Below are 24,695 nucleotides of genomic sequence, written 5' to 3'. Positions count from 1 at the left end.
TCTCTTCAAACCTAAGACGCTCGTCAATGAGAATACACAAATCGGTAACCCTACTTGCATTCGGGATAGTAGTACCATTCAACACGTAAGTGAAACGTGGGTTGTTCGAACCAAAATGAGCGACCATTCACTTACCAACACTAAAGGTCATGCTCCTTTAGCCCATGCTGCAATCGTATTCAAGTTCGTCTGGAGCATCTCCCTATCGCTTGGATTCCCGACTACCTTTATTAGTTTCACGTCATCTGCGAATTTTTTAGCAATCCCATCGATACCCTGATCGAGTTTATCGATAAAAAGTAAAAAAAGTTTTTGCTCAAGGACACTTCCTTGAGGGTCTCTACTTCTGACACCTGTCCAATCAGAAAATTCCCCGTTCACCATAACCCGTTATGACCTATCTCTCAACCATGATTCCATCCAATTCAAAAAGTTGCCCCCAATCACAATGCCATGTAAAAATGCTTCAAGAGTCTTGGACCCGATCGAATGACTTCTGGAAATCAAGATAACCAACATATACGTGTTTGCATTTTCCCAAAGTCTTAGTCACGTGATCAAAGCAAAGGAGGTTAGTCACACATGACTTGCCCTTCCTGAACCTATGCTGGTTTTCCGAAAATACGGTACTCTCGTCTGTCCACTTCACCAATTGCATTTTGATAATAATTTACAAAATTTTCGAGAGGGAGCTCTTCAAACTCACTGGACGTTAATTCGACACGGTTTCTCTACTACCCTTTTTAAATAACGGAACCACATTAGAAAGCTTCCAATCCCGGAAGATACCCTCAGCATCACTACTTCTGTAAATCTGTGCAACCGGCCCCAACAGTTCATGAATAATTTCCACAAGATGAATAATTCTTTGCAACATTTTTATCCGGATACACCGCGCGTTAACTCTATTACACAAAAGAAAATTATTTCTATACTTCCATTTCCCGCATAAATATTGCATTTTCTGAGTAAGGGTTTAGAAATTATGCCATCGATGATACGCTCGTGAGGTTTTGTTTGGCTGTAATTCTATTTCAGTATTAGTATAACCCATTGTTATATATGTTCGATAACCGTCTATATGCTTAGTTCTTTTCTGCTATATTCTTGGAAAAAAGATCAGAACTTCGTATGCTCTAAAATAATAGTAACATTTACCAAAAAAAAAGTAAAATTACAGTATACAAGACAGTTTCCTGTTCACAACTGTTTTTAATTCTTATTTGAGCAAAAGTGAACATTTATTTTCACTTTTTTTCTCGTTGAATGTCTAAGAAAAGCATGAACTGAAATCTCTTCAGCTGTATCGCGCACAGGAAGTTAGAAAGACCATAAATATAAGCTTTGCTTTTTTTTCAAGTGTTTTCTTGTGATACAGTATCTGAGATTTATTAGGTTATGTCTGGTCGCTCTCCAAACTTTACAGATGACTCGAGTTATTATTGCATAGGAAGTATGCATGTAGAGCATCAGGAAAACCAGTGTACATAGACATGAAGAAGTGATTTGAGTAAAAAAAATACAAACCCAAAAAAAAACGCAAGAAAAGCCAATATTCGTGACTTACGAGCATAAACATATATTATACCAAAGATATTTGCTTTGTGAAGCTTCTAGAAATTGAATCAATCTGACTGGTGCGAGCCTCTGTTGAAGTGCTTCACTCGACTGACTGGTTCAGCAGTAGCGAATTCATCATCAAATCCTTCTTAGCGTTTTGGTTCTACTGGAAAATTACTAATTCGTGTTACATAATTATTACCCACGTCGAATATCGTTTTCAGTCCCCCCCCCCCCAACTTCCGACCTTAGTTATAAATCCGTAGGCGGCCATTACTATCAGCATTATACGCATGTTAAAAGCAAAAGAAAAGTAATTAGCCTTTCCAAGAAAAGGTTATGGCCGAGAGGTGGATTCTCACTTGATGTTTTCTTCTTCTTTTCCTCTCGCTTGATCTTTTAATAGCTCTTCTCATTAATGGACACTTAAGATCGGCTTTTCAGTAAAAGGAACGGATACCAAGCCATTTTTTTATCGTTAAGTTATTCAATAAACATTAGCTCGGTATCGAAATTGAGTGGCAGTTCTGTGGGCGGCTTTATGTGTACTGTATATCGAACTGACAAAATGCGGAACAAAATTTCTGAAGTGTGCGTATTCGAAGTATTTCCTTATTTTGGTCACTTGTCACTCAATTTTGATCGACGAGACTAATCTTTTCATTGACCCAAGCACAAACTTTAGACCACCAAAGTAGCCCTTATAAAAACTTTGCCCGTTCCTTCAACTAGATGTGATGTCATCTAACGACCTTTTTTAATACATCTAACAGATAGCGAGTTGTTTTATGGTCGTGTTTAGTCATGTTACGCATATGTATCCTTTCATCATAATAAGTGAGCATCGTATTAAAACTTCCCGAATTACGCGACTTCAAATAAATCACCTCTCATTGCTTCGAGTTGAATGCGTGACGTAAGCCTACTATGCATTAGAAAAATATTCTAATCATATATAAGATTTCATAGTGCTCTTTAGTGATTGAAAAGCCTCGCGGTAAACAACTTGAAATTAAACACCTCCCAGAAGCAAAAGAAACAAAATAGAAAGAGCATCTAAAAACCATTATATATTTGGAAAAGGAAAAAAAAAGAAACTATAAAATAGAAAAAAGTCATGCTCACAGGAAGAACAAGATATCTCATGAGACTAGGTCAGTTGAGGACACGTGATCAGTGTGAAAATTGTTAGGCGTTTCGTTCCCTTACAAGGTTCGTATGGACACCATCAAACGAGCTAAAAAACACCATCGAAGAAAACCTTTTAAAATTAATCTTTACGATTCGTACAATTTAGATCTAATATAAAGTTTATAAAAATGTATATTTACTCTGAAAGCAATCGAACATTTCGCTTTCGAATTTTTTTTTAAATATATAAACACTGTAAAATCCCGAAGAGATTGGTAAATCCTACGTTTTACCATAGTAAGGTGTTAATGGTCCGAAAAATGCTTAAAATTGTTTCCATTCAGGATTGGTGCCAAACCATATTTACAAATACAGCATTTACAAACATTGATTCTTGGAAACCCGAAGTTTGTTAGGTAGAGCTCCTAAAAATCTTAGGCTGGTTTATCCACCATATTTATACAAAGTATGACGTAAGTATTATCTCTACAGCCAATAGTGTTCCCTATGATGCCTTTAGTAACGATTAGGAGTAACTTTGAACAAAATAATGTTTTTGCCACATTAAGATGGTGGGCGATGAGTCAGTTCGGTATCCCAAACGCCTTATATAAAGTGATGAGTCTGCTTTGCTTACGTACCCAAGTTCTTTCAGGAATATATTACAGTAAAACATCTTCTAACGGCCACCTCCAAACAACGACCATCTCAGAATAACGGCCACATCTTGTCGGAACCGAATGCGTTCCATAGACTTAACATTACAAGTAACCTCCGAACAACGGCCACTTTGGACACGGAGTCGAAAAAAAAAAAATACATAAACCACTATGAGAAAAATAATTTCAAGCTGATTTTCACAAGGAAGATTTTCCCTTCTACCGAACTCTATGGGGGAAAAATTATGTATGATTTCTTTTCCGGGGTAAAAATGCTCTCTAGATGAGTATATTGGAATAAAATTTCCAAGAATTTCATTTTTGAAAAGCCATAAAAGATTAAATTTCTTTTTGTAAACAAATTTTAAAAAAAATACTATGGCACTCATTGAACCTTTCAAGTTCCAAAAATTTTAATAAAAATTAATTGAAAACATTTTTTAAACAAAATGTGGCGCAAATTCAACGTCAGTCAAAAATGGGCCTGTCAAATGCCTGCCATTCAAAAATCTGCTTAGTGAATTACTAATGTTTCCGGTTGTGGTGAAAACAGAGTTGATATTTCCAGGTCCGGGGTCAGGGACCCCCTTTATTGGCCCGAGGAGCGAAGCGACGTCCGAGCGTAGCGAGGGGGTCGAGCCAACACCTTCTAGAGCAGAAAGCCTTCGCCCGCGATATTTTCGAAGCTATGATGTCATCACGGTCCGGCTTGAACGAGAAAGAGATTCTCTTCTTCTCGGCATTCTCCCCCGACCGAAACTGCTTGTCCCAAATAATCGCCATAAAACATCAGTTCGTAACGAACGCACGTGGTCGCCGATTGTTAATGTAGAGATATTTTTCCAGAAATATGCCTATCAAGTGCATACCGTATTGCAGAGGAAATTATCTGTCAGGACCAAAAGTGTCTGTATTTTCTTTTCCGAAATGTGAAGATCTGAAGAGGAAGTGGTTAAATGCCATCCAAAGAAAGGATTTCGTACCCAATGATCGCAGTAGTGTAAGTGCTCATTTCCGAAAGAATAATGAAAGAATTGAGAAGTATATGATCTCTGTGGTGATTTTTTTTTCAAGTTCTTTCTTCTAAATACGACTCCTTTTATCCAGTCCATGGATCAGCGGGTAATTTCAAACTTTGAGAAGGCTTACCAGTGCTGTGTCTCAACGCATGGGGCTTACACGGGCATGACCCGGGGGTCTCGAGTTCAGAGGGGTGTCATGAAAATGAGATGTGGTTCAAATTTTGAGAGTAAGCATGTTAATTTGTAGGCAGTGGCAGAAAGACCAGAACCGGTGTTTTCAGCATGGTATGGCCGTTGGCCGTAGGCAGTGGCAGTCATTTCTAGCCGGGGGGGGGGGAGGGCTCAGAAAAATCACTTTACCCGGGTGCAGTGCCGCAACTAGATGCTTCGTCACCCGGGGCAAGTGGCGCATTTTGGCACCCCCTTGTAATGTTGAAGGAGAGGTTTGAGAATAAAATTTGCGCCCCTCTGATCCAGCGCCCGGGGCATGAAGCCCGCCCTCTCCCCCTAGTTGCGGCCCTGCCGGGGGCCACATGATATTCTTAAGATGACCCCGATGTTTACATCAAATAAATTTTTCAAAAAGGTTTGGAATAATCTCTGACATAAAATTAACACTCACTAACTTCTGGAAACTCCTTTTAATTTACGTTCTACATTGCCCATAGTTCTCTTTTATAAAGAGCTTGGCATCAAGTGATTAACCATGAATCCGGTTTGAAAAGCATTGTGGGCAGATTGCTTTGAGGCAGAAATTTCGATTGCTTCGATATTAAAGTTATGGAGGATATTAAGAAACAAGAGACATGGCCCCTGCTCTGTGAGGTATGGGATATTATCCCGCGTTATCTCGTAAGGTTGGGATTGTATCTATCTCTATTTAGGAAAAATATTGTTTTAAGTGTTACTGAAATGAGATTTCTATTGGTTTTACGTTATGCACTTGAGCGTAAAACACTATCGTCAAAATTCACACTAGAAATCTTCGGGGTCGCTGGAACGAATTAATCCAACATATAATGATTCCGATGGGAAAAATTATTTCGATTTGCGAACAATTCGGTTTACGAACAGACTTCAGGAATGAATTTACCCTTCAAGCGGCACACAGCAGAGTTCACTAACCCCCCTCCTTAAAATTCCGTGTATTTTTTAATGAGGTAGTCTTTTTTCCGATTTTCAGAAGAAAAACTAAGGGATATAGGGGAAAAGTATTCCATTGAGAAATCAACTTCACAAAATATCTGTGCTTGTCAATGCTAAAATAAGAGTCTTTCAAATAGGCGAAATATCTCGTCAATGCTGCTTAAAAGGGTCAAGTTCGTACACCGAGGGTCAGGGCCGTAACTTTGCTGGGGCAACCGAATAGGGGCCCAAAAAAATTACACTTATTTTGCATAATAGTAACCCTTTCAAAAAGGGCCCCAAGGAAAAGTCTGCCCCGGGGTCCCGGAAAGGCACACTACGGCCCTGCTGAGGGTCGACTGTTATCAGTTATTTTCGGGTATGAAACGTTCACACATCTTCATACTTTCGTGATGAAAAGGCTTAGTTGTACATACCAAAATAGTCCGAGCGCCTTGAGGTAATTCTTCTGAAGCGTGAGCGGAGATACGGGGGAAGGGGGCATGTGGGAGGTCATATGCCCCCCCCCCCTCCATCAGCATCAATGACTAAGCCGACTGATCTAATGTATATCAATATATATGAATTGACATCATCATCATTATCCTGCCGCCGCCCCCGAACGCTGCAATCCTGAGAATACAGATCTGACAACGCGAAACGAGTACATGCAAGACCCCGAATCAACACTCGGTAGAAGGCCGATTCAAGGTGCTTATATCTTATTTTCCACAGATTATATATGTATTTTTTATCTGATATATATATTATATAGAGATCTCATTAGATATACAGGTTCTAAACAACAGAGCTGACAGCGAGAGTGATCGTCATGATTAAACCTACCGATCTTTATATTGTAATGACCATATAAAATAGTTCTCACTGCATAGTTTTTTTACTCTGTCGCTTCAAATTCGATGGTTACGCGCAAATACGTTTGTGTTGGAATCATTATTTGAAACGATCTTTCAAGTTCCACTATCTGTTAGAGCGATGTATGGTGTATAATAGAATTCCATATTTTGTTATTAAAATACTATTTTTCAGGTTTTATGGATGTGTTTCATGTTTTTAGTGTTTTGGGCATCATACTGTAATTACAAGAATGAACCAAAGTACTTTTACTTACGTCAGATTATTGGGGTGAGCATAAAAATCTGTATTTTACTTTCCTCTGATGGTACTAAGATAAATATATTTGTTTACTTTCGTATATGCAGTTATGCTATGTTTCATTTTTTACAGTTTCTAAGCATATGTATAGTGTCCCTCAAAGTAAACTATTCTTCATGTACTGCGAAAACATTTACAGTCATGTACTGCGAAAAAATTTACAGTCATGTACTCAAAAAATGTTACTTCAGAAAACGGTTGTATTTTTCTGTTTGTAAAACATATACAGGGTAGATAGGTAACAGGGAGCATGGCATTTTACCGTCGAACCGTTGACCCTAGAGGTATACTTTCAGTTAGAAAGTTTCCAAATAACGTGTAGTACTCAGATATGGCCTTCACGTTGCAAGGGTTTGTACAGTTATTAAAATAAAAAATAGTAACTTTTTATACAGTCATCGAGTGCCCTAAAACTCAATTAGAAAGTTGTTGCCCTGTCTCTCCTGGAGCCAACGAAAAAAATTCCATGGTTTTAAGTGCAATATTCACTGAGATATTCGAATTCGAAAAACAGGAAAGTTGGGAGAAAACAGTATTAAATACGGGTAAACCGTTTTACCCTTATTTAATGCTGTTTTTCCCCCAACCTTTTTCCCCCGTTTTTCGAATTTGAATATATCTGCGAATACAGTGATACCATCATATGACAGTTTTTTAGTAATTACGGTCATAATTGACAGTTTTGCGCACGACTGAAAATTACTACTACAACTTAACCGTACATGCACCTCGTACACATTCCTCTGCGGGATCGCTAACGAACAGTACCCGCCGGAACGTATTGTGTGTGTGTATGTGTGTGTATGCGTGGCCCTAACGTATTTATGTTGTCAAAGAGGTGTGCTTGTTTCATGCTCTTGTTGGTGCTGCCATCTGTCTTTCATATTTTGAAGTGAAGATGTTAAATGCTTGATTATTCATGTTATGTAATCATCATGTTGCCAATATTATTCCGTCGATCCCGCATCCATTTCCTGATCGTTTTATATATATTTTCCTATGTTTTGTTTATCATTCCACGTATAATATGTTTCCGATTGAATCGCCCCACCACTGCCATTTTATGTTAGAGGTTCTTTCATCCTATTCATTGTATTTTCCATCGCTCTCGCTCACTTCTCACTTGTTCCTTCTTCTCTTGCTTCCAGGAGATATCGAGTCGAATCCTGATCCTAAATTTCTCTACTCGCCCACAATTTCTCAAACACAATCTAGATCCAATTCCCTTTCTGATGCAGCCAAAGCACCTGATAATTCTGATTCCTCTGTCCTTTTTAATATATATGATACTCAAATGCCTATTCTGAATCAAAACTGACACTTCTCTCACAAAAACAAGACTCTTTCAGTATCCACCTAACGGTTTATCTCAACGATGAGTGCGGTTGAAGACAAATTTTTCCCCATTGAAGACCTCCAAAAACAGGTATCCGACCTTTCACAGACTTCTCCAAATTCCATTCTTCTCTTGTCAGCAAAATAACAGATCTGGAGGACCGCTCCCGTCGTGCCAACTTAATTTTTCGTGGCATCCCGGAGGAACAGTCGGACTTGGAAACCCCCCTGGACGCTTGAATTAAAAATAATTAATTACTGCTCCGATCTTTCGGAAATCAAAATTTCACCTTCCGATATTGACCGTTGCCACAGACTTGGTTCTAAAAGAGACGTCGGATCTAGACTCCCAATAATTTGAATTCAATAAATACAAAATCAAAACCGAAATTCTAAAAAACGCCTCCAAATGAAAAAAAGCGGCATTTCCATTTCCGAGGATTTTTCTCCCGAGACCCGCAGACTGCGGGGACAGATTTGAAGGGCTTCCCAGAAATTCCACGATGCTGGTTTGAAAGTCAAACTATTTCATAACTTTGCCCTCTCCAATAACACTAAATACATTTTGGATCATAACACTAATAATATTTTTTTCCCGATTTCCTAATCTCATTGTAGTCCTACCCCCCCCCCTTGTCTGACTTCCCTCATTCTTCTTCCACCACCTCTTTAGGCCCCGAACTTCGCCACCTGGAATTCCCTTGCAGCAGCTCAGAAAAATTCCTTCAAAATCGGTACTATTAATACAAGAAGCATTACCAATAAAATTCATTCTTTCGAATCTATATTGTTACCTCATAATCCCAATTTTCTTACTGTCACTGAAACCTGGTTACATAGAAATATCAGCAATTCCGAATTCTTACCTCCTAACTACCTTGTGTTTCGTAAAGATAGAAACACCCGGGGGGGGGGCGTTGCCCTCGTCTTTAACAGCTAACAGCTACATTCCTCTTCTTGAAATTTCTTTGGACACCAATCTTGAAATTGTTGGTAGCTGAGTGGCGTTGCCCGAACTGCAATATTTTCTCTTTATTTACCCCCCCCCCCCGCCAGATCTTCACTGTTTCGTCGAATTGGAATCAATTTTAGATAGATTTTTTAATTCACACCTCCTTATCGTAGCTGGTGACTGGAACTTACCCGGAATTGACTGGCACAACTTGGAGTCCCTCTCTCGGGTAACCATTTTATTATAGTTCTTTTTCTTTTCCTCAAGTTTAATCTCGTTAAAACTATTCTTGAACCGACAAGAATCTCGAACCACTCAAGCTCTACATTATACCTAATTGCTGTTTCAAATAAAATCCTGGTTTCCGATTTCTCAGTTTTTGATGGCATTTCAGACCACGAAATGCCTTTTGTAATTTTTTCCCTCCATCACACTCTCCCTTCCTTTAAACATGCTGCAAAACTCAATTTCAACAAGGCTGACTTTTCCCTTTTGCAAAATATCCTTCTCACCCATTTCCTTAATTTCGTTTCATCATCTTCCTCAAATGATGTTCATATTCTCTGGAGTAAATTCAAACCTGTTATCGAAAACTGCAAAGCCTCTGTTCCCATCGAAAATACCTCTTTAAAATGTATCTTTAACCCCCTGGATTAATCGTGATGTTATCATAGGCGGAGATAGACTTCGAAGTCTGGGGAGGGGGAGCATGGTCATTATTGCTGGGGAGCAAGATGATGATGATGTCAGTTCATCTATATATATATATGCATTAGATCAGTCGATTTCACCTTTGATGCTGGGGGGAGGGGCAATGCCCCCCCCGCCCCTCGTATCTCCGCCCATGCATGTTATCCATTTAAAAAGGAAAATTCGCCGAAATGTTTCCAAACTTAAATTCCATAACTCCCTTTCTCTCAGAAATAAGATCTAAGCCTCTACACGTGACCTCAAAGATCTCATCCTTCACCAAAAAACAAATTAACTAACTAGCTCTTTACCTAAATACCTAAAAACTAACCCCTCAAAATTTTGGAATTTTCTTCGCGCTAAATCAGCTGACCCGTCTTCCCTTAAAATTGATAATATCGACCTTACTTCTAACCTTGATATCGCCACAGAATTTAATCGGACTTTTTCCACTGATCCCACTTCTTCTCAGTACTCCTTTTCCGATTCATTGTTCAACACTGGTCCTGTCTTCTTCACTAAAGCAGGCTTTCTGAACCTTTCAAAAAACTGAAACCCCACTCCACTGACCACGATGGGATACCAAAAACCATATTCTCAAATTTTGCACTGATGTAATTTCTAATTACCTTTTTATTATCTTCATCGTCTCATTAAACTCATCTAACTTTCCCTCTGACTGGAAAATTAATAATCCCAATTCATACAATATAAATCACACACACAGGATCTCTTTCAAATCCCCTTAATTTCAAACCAGTTGCTATCACCTCGTGGTCTAACCCCCTTGGGGTAAAAAGCTTATATCCCTAATGGGACAGAGCCTTGGTCACGAATGGCTTTACAGCTATATCACCTTTACTTGCTGCAAGCTTTTTGAGCACATAGTTGCCAAAGAAATCCGCTCACACCTTGATTCAATAAACTTATTTTCCTCAAATCAACACCGCTTTCGATCATCTTTGTAACTACCCAATTATCTCTTTTCATACATGATTTATCAAGCAGTATCGACAAAAACGTCCAAACCGATATAATTTTCTTAGATTTCTCTAAAGCTTTTGACAGGGTGCTCCCACAATAAACTTCTACTTGAACTCCAAAACCTTTGCCTATGTGTTCAACTGCTTAAATGGGAAATTTAAGTGCCAGAACTCACCAATTCTCCAAATTAAGTCTGGCACGCCCCAGGGTTCGGTGTTCTCACCATTATTATTTTTGATTCTTATAAACGACCTTCCTAATTCCATCAATTGCCATATCAGACTCTTTCCAGACGATTGTGTCATCTACCAAACGGTGCACAACGAATCCGACCAAGCACTTCTCCAAAACTTTCTCAACATTATTTCGGAATGTTGGTGCTCGTCCTGGCAATTACCCCTTAATTCTTCAAAAACAGTTTTTATGAAAATTACTCGCAAAAGACTTCCCCTCGATTCTTCTTACACTATAATTAACTCTTTAATCACCGAAGTTTCTAACTATAAATATCTGGGTGTAATTATTTCTGCCGACCTCCGTTGGAATCTCCATGTTGATTACGTCTTTCATAAGTGTCTCCAAAAACTCTTTTTTTCTTCATCGGAACCTCAAAAACTCCACCCGTCAACTCAGACATCTCTGCTTCCAAACCTATATCCTTCCTGGACTCTCATATGCCTGTGAAATCTGGGACTCCATATTCTATCAAACATAGACAAATTAGAATCTATTCAAAATAAATCTGCCCGCTTCATTCTTAACTATTGGTCATCCTCCGCCTCCGTCGCTGAACTCAAGCGCCAACTCTTCAAAATCCTTCATGGTCATTTTCATATCGACACTTCCAATTTCCCAACTCCAGCTTCATACTTTTCAAAAAGAATTAACCACTCATAAAAATTGAAACCCATCCACAGATTGTTTCAAATTTAGTTTCTTTCCTCGAACAATAACCGACTGGAACAATCTCCCGTCAAATATTATTTGATTGTACAACAGTTTCTGATTTCCTTTGTAACATCAATCGTCTCTGTCAAACTTCATAACCGCATTCCCTTGTATAGGCCTCGGCAAGCAATATTGTATAAATAAATCGTGTTAAAGGTCTTCCTGCTCTCTGTGGAGAGACTTTTTCAAATTGAGCGGCAATTCGATTGTGCGGCCAATGTGGTTTGAACCTGGATCCTCACGCAGAGTGTCCAGCACGATGCCCACACGACCGCACAGTGGCCAAATGACTGATTGATTGAAAAGTGGTGGGAAATGGAACTCTACTACTAAACCGTACATATACATGATTCCTCGCACATTCACAATGCCCTAATTGGACCGTAATAGCCACTATGATCCATATATCAGCAGAGCTTCTTTTACAAAGGCTTTACTTTAGTGTAGGAATGTCATGGCCCCCCCATGCTAGTGCCGGGCCCCCAGGCCAGGATTTTTCCAGGGCCCCCCTACCTCCCCCCCGAAAAATTTTGTGCACCTCCCTGGAGAAAAGATTATGGTGTATTTTTTCAGTAAAAAAAAAAAAGGGGGAACCCCTTTCGGGAAGAAAAAAATGTTGAATGCCCTTCCCCTCCCCCCCCCCCCAAATGAGAAAATCCTGCATACGATACGGCATTTGTATATGCAGCAAAACATCGCTACAACCATAATCCATAATAAATACATCTACAATGATATTTTTTTCAAATCTTGTTTGGAATTGCCTGGCATAATGTTAAACTCTCAGTACAACGACATCATCTACTATGATAAACGCCTCTATAACCCGATATTTTTAGGAGAATTTTGAAATCGCTACAACAATATTTTTTATATTTTGTTTAAAATCGTTTTGAATTTAATTTTAACTTCGCCACTTGTTCTCGTTCTTTTGAAGACGTCTGATGACATCAATATTTTGCACTAAATGATTACCGAAAGCTAACGTTATTTGTATTGCTGCACTATGTGTACGACACACAAAAGCACTATGCGGTAAGCTTCTGTACAGGGACAATACACATCTAAGTGAATTTTATAAATAAACTAATCAATTACAATTTTTTGTAACGAATAAATACATAAAAGCGTATTTTCCGATAATATTAACAATGCCGATATAGAAAAAATTACAATAGCATAAATTTGATCACACGTGAGGATAATGTTACCTCTTTAATCCCTCTACCACAATTTTCTTTTTTGGTCCGTAGAATATTGTTATATCGAGATTTCACTGTCTATTTAAACTAAATAATAAAATATAATTGTATGTGTGTGATAAATATTATCACATTTCGAGATATGATTATGTGATTTGTATATAATTTTACGCAATACAATAGAGCTCCCCTATGGGCCAGTTAAAAGAACGAATTGGTTAGGCGATATGGTTTTCCCATAGAAACTTGTGATTGCCATAGGCGTATTGCCATTTTCACGAGGGTGGGGGGTTACGTTCTTTTTTCCTGCAATAATTTTATAATAATTTTCCCTATAATCTCGGCTCTGGGGGGGGGGTTAGAACCCTAAACCCCCTTTGCATACGCCAATGGTGATCGTGATCCATGGTCGGCAGGGCCGCAACTGGGGGGGGGGGGACAAGCAGGTATCTTGCCCAGGACCAGAAGAGTGCGCAAAATTCACCTTTTATAGCCTGTTCTTCAAAATTACAGGGGGGGGGGATGTCAAAATATGTGCTTACCTCAGCTGATCAAGCATTTAGTTGCGGCCCTGATGGCTAGTGTTCAATGTCAAAGTCTCTCGATTAACGATAATACCTCTATTATGGTATTTTTCTTCATCCGCAGAATATCATTATACTGAGATTTCATTGCAGTTTTATCATGCATAATACTAGCTACAATACCCGGCGCTGCCCGTGTTTTCTTCATTTATTGGGAGGATTGGAAAAGTGACAAACCATTACAAAGGAATAAATATATAATACCGGCAGGATTAAAGAAGTGACAAGCCATTGTAAAGGCACGTGTAAAACGCATTACTAGGGAACCACGGTAATCAAAGTAAACATTCCGAAAGTGATTGTTGAGGCCCAGAAACCATTGTTGCCCGACGATTTTTCGTCCATTTCGGGTATCTGCCCTTCTCTGACGAACTTTTGAAGTAGCCTGTCGTTCAATCCGGGCCCTGTTTGGTACATGTCCAAATTTTGGCGACGATCGATCTAAAATTGTGGATTTGTATAGAGAACATACACACAGACAGAAAATCAATTATATATAGATACTAGCTGTAATACCCGGCGTTGCCCGGGTACAAAAATGGGAAAGAAAATATGTTGCGAACTTGTATATTTACAAAATTGACAGATAAAACATGTTGCAAACGTTTATAATAACAAAAATGAGATTAAAAAAAAACATGTTGCGAACTTGCATAATTACAAAAATAGATAAGGGAACATGTTTCGAACTTGCACAATTACCAAAATGGTAAAGAAATGCCAATTTGTATAATTACAAAAGTGCGGGAGAGAACATGTTGCGAACTTGCATAATTACAAAAATAGATAAGGGAACATGTTGCGTACTTGCACAATTGCCAAAATGGTAAAGAAATGCCAATTTGTATAATTACAAAAATGCATGAGAAAACATGTTGCGTACTTGCACATTTGCCAAAATGATATAGAAATTCGAATTTGTATAATTACAAAAATGCGGGAGAAAACATGGTGCGAACTTGCATAATTACAAAAATTGAAGCGTGTTGCGAATTTAGAAACTATCATTCTAAAGCTTTATGATAAACAATGTTTTTCGTCTTTCCTTCCGGAGCAAATACATATAAGTTTTCAGCTGCTCCCACCCTGGAGCAAGCGACGTAAAGCTGGCCATGGGAAAAACATGGATTTTCCAGGTTGATACCTGCGACTTTGAGAGATTGTCCTTGAGCTTTATTGATGGTAATGGCAAACGCAAGTCTTACCGGGAATTGCAATCGTTTGAAATCAAAAGGCAAATCAGTTGGTATCATAGGAATTCGTGGAATGAACACGTCTTCACCTTTACCACTTCCAGTCAATATTGTCGCTTCTATGATGTTGACCATAAGTTTCTTGATGCTTAGCCTGGTTCCATTACACAGTTTCGGAGGATCCAGATTTCTCAGAAGCATAATTGGAGCTCCGACTTTTAAAACCAGTCTATGAGGTGGTAATCCGGGTGGTTCTAAAGAGTTGAGGAATTCTGTTGGGTAGTAGGTGGCTTGATCATTTTCAACGACATTGTCGAAAGATTTATAAACGAAGGTCACGAAGCTTGCTTTGTATTATCATTTTATTGCATTAACATTGTCATTTCTAGGTGACAAAATTGCTCGTCTGCATAGCCATTCGGTGTTTTTAAAATTTTCACGGATGTTGGGAAAAACTTTGTTGACAACTTCCTGGAGTGATGGTAACAGCTGACAAAAATCGGGAGGAAAAGAAATTAGCATGGTGGTCGGATCCGTCGGAAAATTGTCATTGCCAAGACGCAGCAATTGATGCGAGAATTTTTGCATGGCCGTATTTCTCTGCAAATAAACTCTCATATTTATCTTCAGTGATAACCTGTTTAGTGTACTTCCAAAGATGGGATGCTTTGAGACATGCGTTCAGTTGGTCCGCTGGTGTTGAACGTGGGATGACAGGGAGAGTTTGACGAAAATCTCCTGCAAGAACAACTACAGCTCCTCCCATTATACTCGAGTTTCCTCTAATATCCTGCATGGTTCTGTTGAGTGCTTCAAGAGACTTTTTGTGGGCCATTGTGCACTCATCCCAAAAAATTATCTTGCATGCCTGGAGTACTTTGGCTTGACCAGTATGCTTGCTGATGTTACAGACAGGAGTTTCAGAAAACGTCATAGTCAGAGGCAATTTGAGAGCTGAGTGTGCAGTTCGTCCTCCATCAAGTAACGTTGAAGCAATTCCAGAGGAAGCCACGGCGACAGCAATACCACCATCTTTAAGTATCTCGGCCAAAAGCAAGTTGATGAGGAATATTTTTCCTGTACCTACTGGTGCATCCAGAAAAAAAAGTCCACCGTTTCCATTAGTAACAGAATGATAAATAGTACTGTATGCATCTCGTTGTTCTTGATTCATAAGGGGCTTGTTGTCAGCAACATAAATTTCCAAATGGCTTTTATTGTAGCTCGTTTCCCTCAGTAAATCTCTATCGAGGGCATCGGACACGTTTTGCAAAGGCGCATCGAGACCAAGCTGAGTGAGAGTTTTTCCATTCATGGCTAAACATGCATTTTCAAGCAATATCAAGCTTTAATCGAAAATGTCTGATGTGAAGTTCAAGTCCAAGCCTGGACACGCTCTTCTTGTTTGCATGAGAATATCTTCACTCAGATTGGTTTTGTGCTTTTCCCACAGATCTTTGGGATTTGATGGGCTGCAAGTTGTCAGTATGATTGCGAAAAGCCTTCGCAATTGAGCAGGAAAGGACGTGAGTGACGCTTCAGATAATGTCATCTCCCAATGCTTGTCGTCTTAGAGCAAACCGTGCTTCTGACATGCTTCCCTGAATGTTTGACACACTTCTCCCTCAAAAGTTCTCAAATGTGTGAAAGATGTCGGACCTCGGACAGTATGGAGCAATAATCTTAGATAGTAACACTCTGCATTGTTTGGATGAACTGTCTAGATGCGTCCTAATGTGTCTGTTGCTAGAACATCATACCCTGGGACTGGATAACCTTTTTTCTTCTTGCTGAACATTTTTCTCGATGTGTCCCATGAGTAATATTTGGGAACCTCTGAGTACAGTAACGCTTTTGCGAATAGATCTTGTTGACACAAAAAGAAAAAGGCTGTTAATGTTGTGTTCGGGGGTTGGGCAGCTTTCTCTCGTGCGTTTTCAGCAGTGAAATAGATTCGTTGCCCATTTTCTAGGTGAACACTGAGATGCACAACTGGTGGATAACGATCATGAATTGGAAAATTTAGAATCCTCCAAATTGCTTCATTACTGCTGATATACCTTCCCATTTGATATCTTGTGATCTCGTCATTTGTCCTACTTCCATCAGCTAACTCGAAAACGGCCATGTCACTGCCCTTGTTGACATATTTACAAATGTATTTGATAGATTTCACAGAGTTGCAGTATTCAACATTTATATGAGCTTGGAACATCTTCGAAAGCAATGGAGTATATGGTACGACCCATCTGTTGTCCACTTCAATCTCATTATAACTGTTGTTAACTTTCAATTTGATATTTGCCGTGTATCCACCGTCTCCAGGTTTTCGCCTTCTGTACAGAGGATAGCCATCATCTCCTGTTTCCGTTTCCTGCCTCAGTTGTCGGGGATATTTTTTCGAGCATTTCCCATCCTTCATGCATGGTGAATTGGGATTAATTGCTCCACATGGTCCATGAATCATATTCTTCGTAATGACTCCAAACAGCAGTGGATCTTTTTTTGAATCGGGGAGTTCTGCTGATATAACGCTGTCGATCTGAGTTGGACGAATCTTATCTTTGAGCCATATTAGTATATGAGCATGTGGAAGTCCTCTTTTTTTGCCATTCGACTGAATACATCCAACAGCGACTTTCCCCATAAACGTAACTCTTGGTTATTGCGTCAATAAACTTTGTCAGTTTTTGTTTAAAAACTCTCGCGGTCAAATCATGTCGATCACTTGGCACTTGACCGACCATAAGTTCTTCTTTAACCTCGGGCCAAGCAGGATTACACGTGAAAGTGATGAATAGATCTGGACGGCCATATGATCGAACATAAGACATAGCATCTTCAGCATACTCGTGCATATGCCGCGGATTTCCGGTAAACGTAGCCGGTAAAATAACTGTTTGACCGATGTCTGATACATTTCCATTGCTAGCTACGGTATCTCTCAAGTGAATGTAGTCATCCACTCGCAGTTTCTTTTGGTTCAACCTTATGAAAAGAAGGCGCTCGCTCTCAATTTTTGCATACATATCAACGACGAATTGATGGAAAAGTTGGCGACATTTTAAAATGTGGTTTGAACACTGATCTCTCACCATTATTCTATATGCATAGAAAGCATTAGCAGATATTTTTTTAGTGGTTGATAACCCTGTGTTGGGATCAGTTTGCTTAAGATTGAAGTGATATCCATCTTCCCCTTGCCAAAACAGCAATGGATACTGAAGGGCATCATATGAGCGATGCGTTTCCGAAATTCGTTGCAGAGCATTATTTCGTTTGTGAATGACTATGTCCCGGCTATCGAATTCATTCCCAACCACGATTATTGCCACCTCATTAATGGTGGGAGAATTAAAACGTCGCTCATGTTCACCTGTAGGTTTCTTGTCCGCTCGTATAACGATCTTATATTCATCAGAAGGCATTTTTTCCAATGCCGTTTTGAACAAAATAACTAAATTGTTATTAATATAAAGAAGTCCGCAAATTTAGTACTATATCTTTTCTCATTCCTGGAATATTATCGCAGCTTTGGTTGGCTTCGATTTCTTCATTGCCCATAAAATACACTTGCAGAAATTTTGGCCTTTCTTCGGTTTTGGGAAGAAGAGATCCAGCTTTGTGATAAATTTGCTCTTGAATTTTGAAAGTTGGCATGAAACCTGTTTCTTTTACAGTTGCTGTTGTGCCAAAAGATGTCATTTGGAAGCATGAATTGTACTTTCTTATATTTTGCAAGAAATGCTTTGATTCTGATGTTGTGCCCGACACATAAGAAAGGAATGGTTCCGGAGGTTCATTTAATGGCAATATTTTCACTTATCCATTTGAACAACACATTCCCGGTGATTCAGTTGTGAATTTGTTAGCTTGACAATAATTACATTTCTGATTTATTTTTCCAATTACTACTTTAGGATGGTACTGATAATTGCAGTTTGGATTATAACTGAATGCTGCCAATTTCAAGTCAGATGCTGTTTCTTTTGACCGGCCAAGTCGATTACGATCTCTTTCTAATCGATCTCGACACTGCTGAGTTGTTTCTTCTACTCTAGCTGCTGCTGTTCTTGTCCGATCCTGCTCCAGCCGGCTCACTCGATGATCTGTTGTTTCTTCTTCTCTGGCTACTGCGGCTCTTTTCTTATTCTGCTCAAGTCTGTTCACTCGTTGAATCGTCGTTTCTTCTCCTCTAGCTACTGCTGTTCTCATCCCATTCTGCTCAAGTCGGCTCAATCGTTGATCCGTCGTTTCTTCTCCTCTAGCTGCAGCGGTTCTTGTTTTATTTTTTTCAAGTCGAATTCTGCGTCTGTTCGTTGTTTCCACGGCTCTTGCTGCTACAGTTCTTCTTTTGTTTTTTTGTCGTCGAGATTGGCGTTGGTGAAAGTTTTTGGTAGCTCTCAGTACTTCAACTCTTCTTTGGTTTTCACAAAGTCGTGATTCCCGATTTTGCAGTGACTCCGATTTCCTGGATAATCTGATTTTTTTTGTTTTTGGATTGATAAATCCTATCGCTTTTCGTTTTTTTAGGGGCATTTTGGTTACGCAATAGCACTAAATAAGAATCATTTGGAATTATTGTAAACACAAAAAAATCAAGCGTTTAGATAGATATACTGCATCACTTCTCAATACAGAGATATTTTCCTATGATACTGACTTGGCCTTTGTAACAGCTTGGACTATCATTTCTCCTAGCAATAATACCTGATGCTACACTGTGTTTTCTCCATGCACTGGCACCATTAAAGAAGTGACAAACCATTATAAAGGCATATACACGTCTTAAACGCATTGCTAGGGAACCACGGTAACCAAAGTAAACATTCCGAAAGTGATTGTTGAGGCCGAGAAACCATTGTTGCCCGACAATTTTTTGCCCATTTGAGGCATTTGCCCTGCTCTAACGAAATTTTAAAGTAGCCTATCGTTCAAGTCGGGTCTCATTTGGTATATATGCAAAATTTGGCAACGATCGATCTAAAATTGTAGATTTGTATAGAGAACATACACACACACACACAGACAGAAAATCAATTTTATATCAAAGTATCAAATTTATTCTTAGTTTCTCTCAGATAAGATATCCACCGCATCTCACCGCATCTCTATAGTTTCGTTGTTCACCAAGCAAGCAAGTATACTCATACTACACCAAATGAAACTACTGTAGAATCTCTACACATGACGAACCAGTTTGAAACGTGTTTTACACAAAACAAAATTTCTATTCAAACGTTTAACTTCAATTTAGAACATCAAAGATTATTCCTATTACGCACGGGTTCTCACAAACTGTGCGCCTCCAACCTTTGTCATGGTGTGAGGTTTTCGAAAATGTTCTTTGTTAAAGAAGATCCTTTGCTCTGAAGATCCGGTGGAGCTCGTGGATAAGCATTGAATAGGGGGAAAGGGCGCCTCAGGTGGAAAAAGTTTGAGACGCTCTGCTTTAACGTGAAATTCCATGCAATGATTTTTTTGATAAAACGAAGCGATTCCGTTATGCCAGGCGATTCACTACAGGCGTGCAAAAAGAATAAATAAATTTAGTGAATTAAAGAGTTAAAGTAATTATACTGAAAATTATTTTCATTGGCCTTGGTTGAAGCACCGGCCTGAAAAATTGTGTGTGAGAACTGAAATAATTTAAATATTTATGTTCACTTCACCTATTCAACTGAGCAACTTTACAATTCTGTTACAGTGGTTTATACGACGTTCAAGAGGCCTAGTCTAAACGTTTTATAAAACGTTTTATGTATAAGTCGAAGTGAATATAACAGCCTTTTTTAAATTTAGCCCCCCCCCTCATACATATAAAATGTTATAAAATTTTATGTGTTTAATTGCATTCCAATTCTGTTATAAAAAAATATTTCATACTTGAGAGGAAATTAAATCACATTTCAAATCATTTAAAGAAATAAAATTTGGCACAACATTACCTTTGGGACACGACATTGAGTACAAAATTGCAACAAGATCTTCTCGACTTGCAAAAATTTCCCCATCTTGGACTTTTTTTTTTGGCAGTAGATGATTTTCAATCAGGAGCTTGCTCTTTGGTTGTTTCTCTACTTTATAATCTTTTCAAAAAGTTGAAACGAACATATTCAACTAGTTTGCACGCAGGGCCGTTATTTCAAATTTTTCCAGGGTGGGGCGGCAAAATTCTTCCGGGGGAAAAACACATGTACTCAATATATGTATATATATATTTATATATATATACCATTTTTAGTGTATTTTCAAAAGCCAAAGGGGGAAGGCGTTGCCCCCCCCCCCCTAAATGACGGGTTTGTTTGCAAGATGAACTTTCGTTATCAATTTAAAATTCTTGTTGAATTCTCCCAAAATTTCCAGTTTTTTTAGAGAGAACGTGTTTTGTTTTTCCGACATTACGAACGACGAATTTGACACAGTTAGCAAGCAGTGCCGTCTGAACGCATGGACCCACCCGAGCACGGCCCGGGGGCCTCAAGAGAAGAGAGGGGGGGCCTCACAAAAATGGGAAGTAATTGAAATTTTCGAGAATTCTCTAGGTTGGGCCTCAGAAAAATCAATTGGCCCGGAGGCTCATGATGGTCTTAAGACGGCCCTGTCAGCAAGCAAAGCACCACATCGAAAGAAAGTTCTACAGGAAATGATCGAAAGAACTTGCTGTGCATGTGTACCTATTTTCGGCAGACCTGTACCCCCCAAATGCTTACAGTAGACTTTCTCACCCTCTCGGGATAACGTTGAAAACATAGGGAGAGAAAAAATTCTGAAAGGTCATATGGCCATCAAAACAATTGAAACAAATTTCTTCGGGACTCTCCACATCTGCGTATTCTCAGAAAGAACAATAAACAAATCACCTAAGTGTCCACTCTAAATGTTCATCAGCCATCTCACTGGCAATTTTCGTATACGTCAGCAATCACCCTAAAATTTATGTCTTTTGCGGTGACAATATGCTAGAACTGTTGCAGCAACGCTTTTTCACTGCATACAAAAATTTTGTGCGCATTTGATGTATATAAATTAAGCTTTTCTTTTTTCAAAAGTTTCCGAGTTTTAGTCGAAGTGAAAACGTCGAATAATTGAGGTTTTACGTTAAATAAATGAATGAAATATTTTAACATTAAAATGTATTTGCTGTATAAAATGTATTGTTACCACAATTGCTACCCAAGTTAAACGTTGTATAAACATGAAAGTTGTATAACTGAGTGACGTATGAACGAGGTTACTCTGTAATTTGTAGATATGCCCTATTAAAAATAATCGTTTTTAAACTTTATGAAACACAATTCAACAAACATCGCAACTGGCCTCGATGCAGGGCCAAACTCTTCTGACATAGATTTATTATAGTTAACTCTTAATGCTCAAAATAAAAATTTAACAAAAATTCAAATTTTTAGCTTTGCTTACCGTTCTTTTGGGCTAGAACCGTAGGATTCATCCACGTGGGGAAAAAATCAATCCTTTATGTACGCAAACTCGTTCAACTATTTTACTAAAAGATTTCGAACAACTGTATTTTTGCAGACACGAACCGTAAATATTTTTCTGTTCAACAATATCGTCTGTGAATAGAAGTTTTGAGGGGAGATGTGTCCTTACTCAAGACAGTACAGCGAATAAAAAAGGCCGATGCGGAATGTAGCCTTTTTTTTCAAAAGGGTAAGAAGCAAGGAAAAAACCACTTGATTTGTTCGGACTGGGAGAGGGAGGGGGTTACTAGAGGGGCCGTGAGCGAAATCACGTGATTCAATACACACGTCATTACAGCCATTTCGTACAATACTTTTTGCGGGAAAACGCTTTAAACGAGAAATCTCGATGATATTAGTAATAAGAGTTGGCACCAGAGAGTCGCAGGACCCAAGGAGGAAAAAGTAATGCGGGATCCACTGCATACAAAAGCTTGCAGCAAAGCTGTCTCAGTATCGTAACCCGCCCACGAGAGTGGGGCTGGCGGAGCTTCAGGCCTGGGGCCTGGACCATTCTTGTCATTTTTTGTCTTTTTTCACACTATTAGTTCACTATAGAGGGGGGTCCGCTGAAGAGCGCAGCCTACGGGCCCCTGTTCCAGGATGTTGGGGGGGGCGGTTCATGTGCTTTCATGCCAGAGGCAATTTCACTGTCGAATACGACGTCTGTTTACTCCAATTTTCATTCTATCGAGACATTATGGCCTTCTATGAACTGAAACAGCAGGGGTCGTGCGGTAGCCCTGTAGGTCCCTACACACGCTCGACGACTAGATATTCTAGTGGCTATAGCCCTGAGGACACACAAAATGCTGGTGTCCTTGCCGTCTCAGTAGCCATGACCATCATAATATCTTTTCTTCCTTCCTAGGAGAACGACTGCCATGAGAGCCGGGGGTGGGGGGGGGGGGCTTGTACAATGTTCTTTTCTTCGTTTCCGGGGGGTTTTTTTTTTCGTTTTTTTTCGTTTACTTGTACATGTGTATAGTTAAAACAAATTTCAATGAGATCTAAGGTACGTAGTTCAAGATATCCGTCCATACGAGTACAAATTGATATGATTGATATTAAAGAGTCCTGTCTATTTTCCTATGGGACATATCTGAAAGAAAAAAAAAATCAAAAAGTTCTTTCCACGGGCCCCCCCTCACTCCCGGGCCCTGTCAGCGCCCCCCCCCCCATGTGGGGGCCATGAGGAATGTATAAGGTGAAAAAATCCCTTTCTTCAGTTCATGGTCAGTTTCTTTCAACTGAGCACATTCACAATTCCTCGACCGGAAAATTTCCCCAAGGAATATATGGAACGTACCGCACGCTTAGTGGTCATTATAAAAAGTATCATGATTAGACTGACCATATTTGTTCAAGAAAAATACGGGATATTGAGCTTCGAAATAGAGGAAAGTACGGGACATTGCCAATTATCGCCAAAATGATGCCAAAAGTAAGCAAAACTACCAACTCGTGCCAAAATCACAGAAAAGTCTCCAATTGCAGTAAATGGAGCGCTACTGCTGCAAGTTGCAATGAATTAAAAAAAAACAAGACACAAATATATGAGATGAATATTCTTATTTGTAGTCGTGATTATCGTAATGTAATTTTTGAGTTCAGAAGATAATCCTAATAGTTTGTTTGAAGAATAAAATGAAGAAAAAAATTCAAGTTGGCTTCGTTGAAGATACGTGAAAAACCGGGGCATTTTTGCAAAAAATCAGGACAACCAGAAAAACTGAAAAACCAGGACTGTCTCAAGAAATACGGGACGTATGGTCACACTAATCATGATTAATTTTAAATATTAGACAATTCCATTCCAACCCCATACGATTTCTGAATAAAAAATTTCCTCATTGAAATTAAGGATTGTAATTTCTCCCCAACTCATAAATTACATTATGATAATTACGACACTATGAATAGGACTATTTATGTCTGACGTTGGTCAGCGTTAAACATTTCATTTCGTAGAATTCATTTCCTACCATTGGCGATTTTTCTGTGATTCCTTGTTGGCAACTTTGCTTATTTCTGGCATTATTTTTGCCGATAGTTGGTGGATGTCGCGTGTTTTCACTGGAGTCGAAATCTACCGTATTCTTCTCGAGGAGATATTGTCAGCTTTGTTACGTGGGAGGAAAAAAAACAGAGTTGTCCCTTTTGAACAAACGGGACTTTGGTCATTATACGTACAACTGAGATTTTTTTCGGATATAGGTATTAATCGATTATTATTATCAGAAGCTCCTAGTGCCGATGTGGTTACATTAAGAGACCTGCACTCTGCTATGAATGTAAAATTGCCTATTTTACTGTAGAAATGCGGAGATTTAGTGGGGTTTTCCACCACATCAATAATTTTAAAAATTAAATCGAATTCTAGATTTTTGAATTATTGAGTTTGAAGCCCAGAAAATTAAATATAAAATAATTAGCCGGGCCTACTTTTGAGTTGAATATCCATGCAATAACATTGATTTCAACCTTCTTATTTATAACTTTCGAGTAAGAAAATTTAATTTTATGTCTCCTTATTCCCTTTTTATATTCAACTGCATCAATTCATATTAGTTAAGTTAAAAAAAAAAATTAATAATAACTCATAAATTACATTGAAGTAATTCTGCAGCAATTGAGATAATTGGACAGG

At 38.9% G+C, this 24,695-nt stretch overlaps 1 protein-coding gene across 1 annotated transcript in view; it reads left to right on the top strand.

Annotated features, from left to right (window-relative positions):
- Window positions 1-24,695, top strand: part of LOC149085306 (NADPH oxidase 4-like) — a 73,889-nt gene that overhangs the window by 5,165 nt on the left and 44,029 nt on the right. The window contains exon 2 of the mRNA XM_089233249.1: window positions 6,548-6,643. Within this exon, the coding sequence (XP_089089375.1) occupies window positions 6,548-6,643 (96 nt within the window). The remainder of the gene's footprint in view (window positions 1-6,547; window positions 6,644-24,695) is intronic.

Source organism: Pholcus phalangioides, unplaced genomic scaffold, assembly GCF_987345545.1.
Source record: "Pholcus phalangioides strain wild (caught in Gottingen) unplaced genomic scaffold, Ppha-v1.0 ptg000007l_1, whole genome shotgun sequence".
Lineage (NCBI taxonomy): Eukaryota > Metazoa > Arthropoda > Arachnida > Araneae > Pholcidae > Pholcus > Pholcus phalangioides.
The sequence above is the reverse complement of the archived record's forward strand: the minus strand, read 5'-3'. Positions and strand labels throughout refer to the sequence as shown.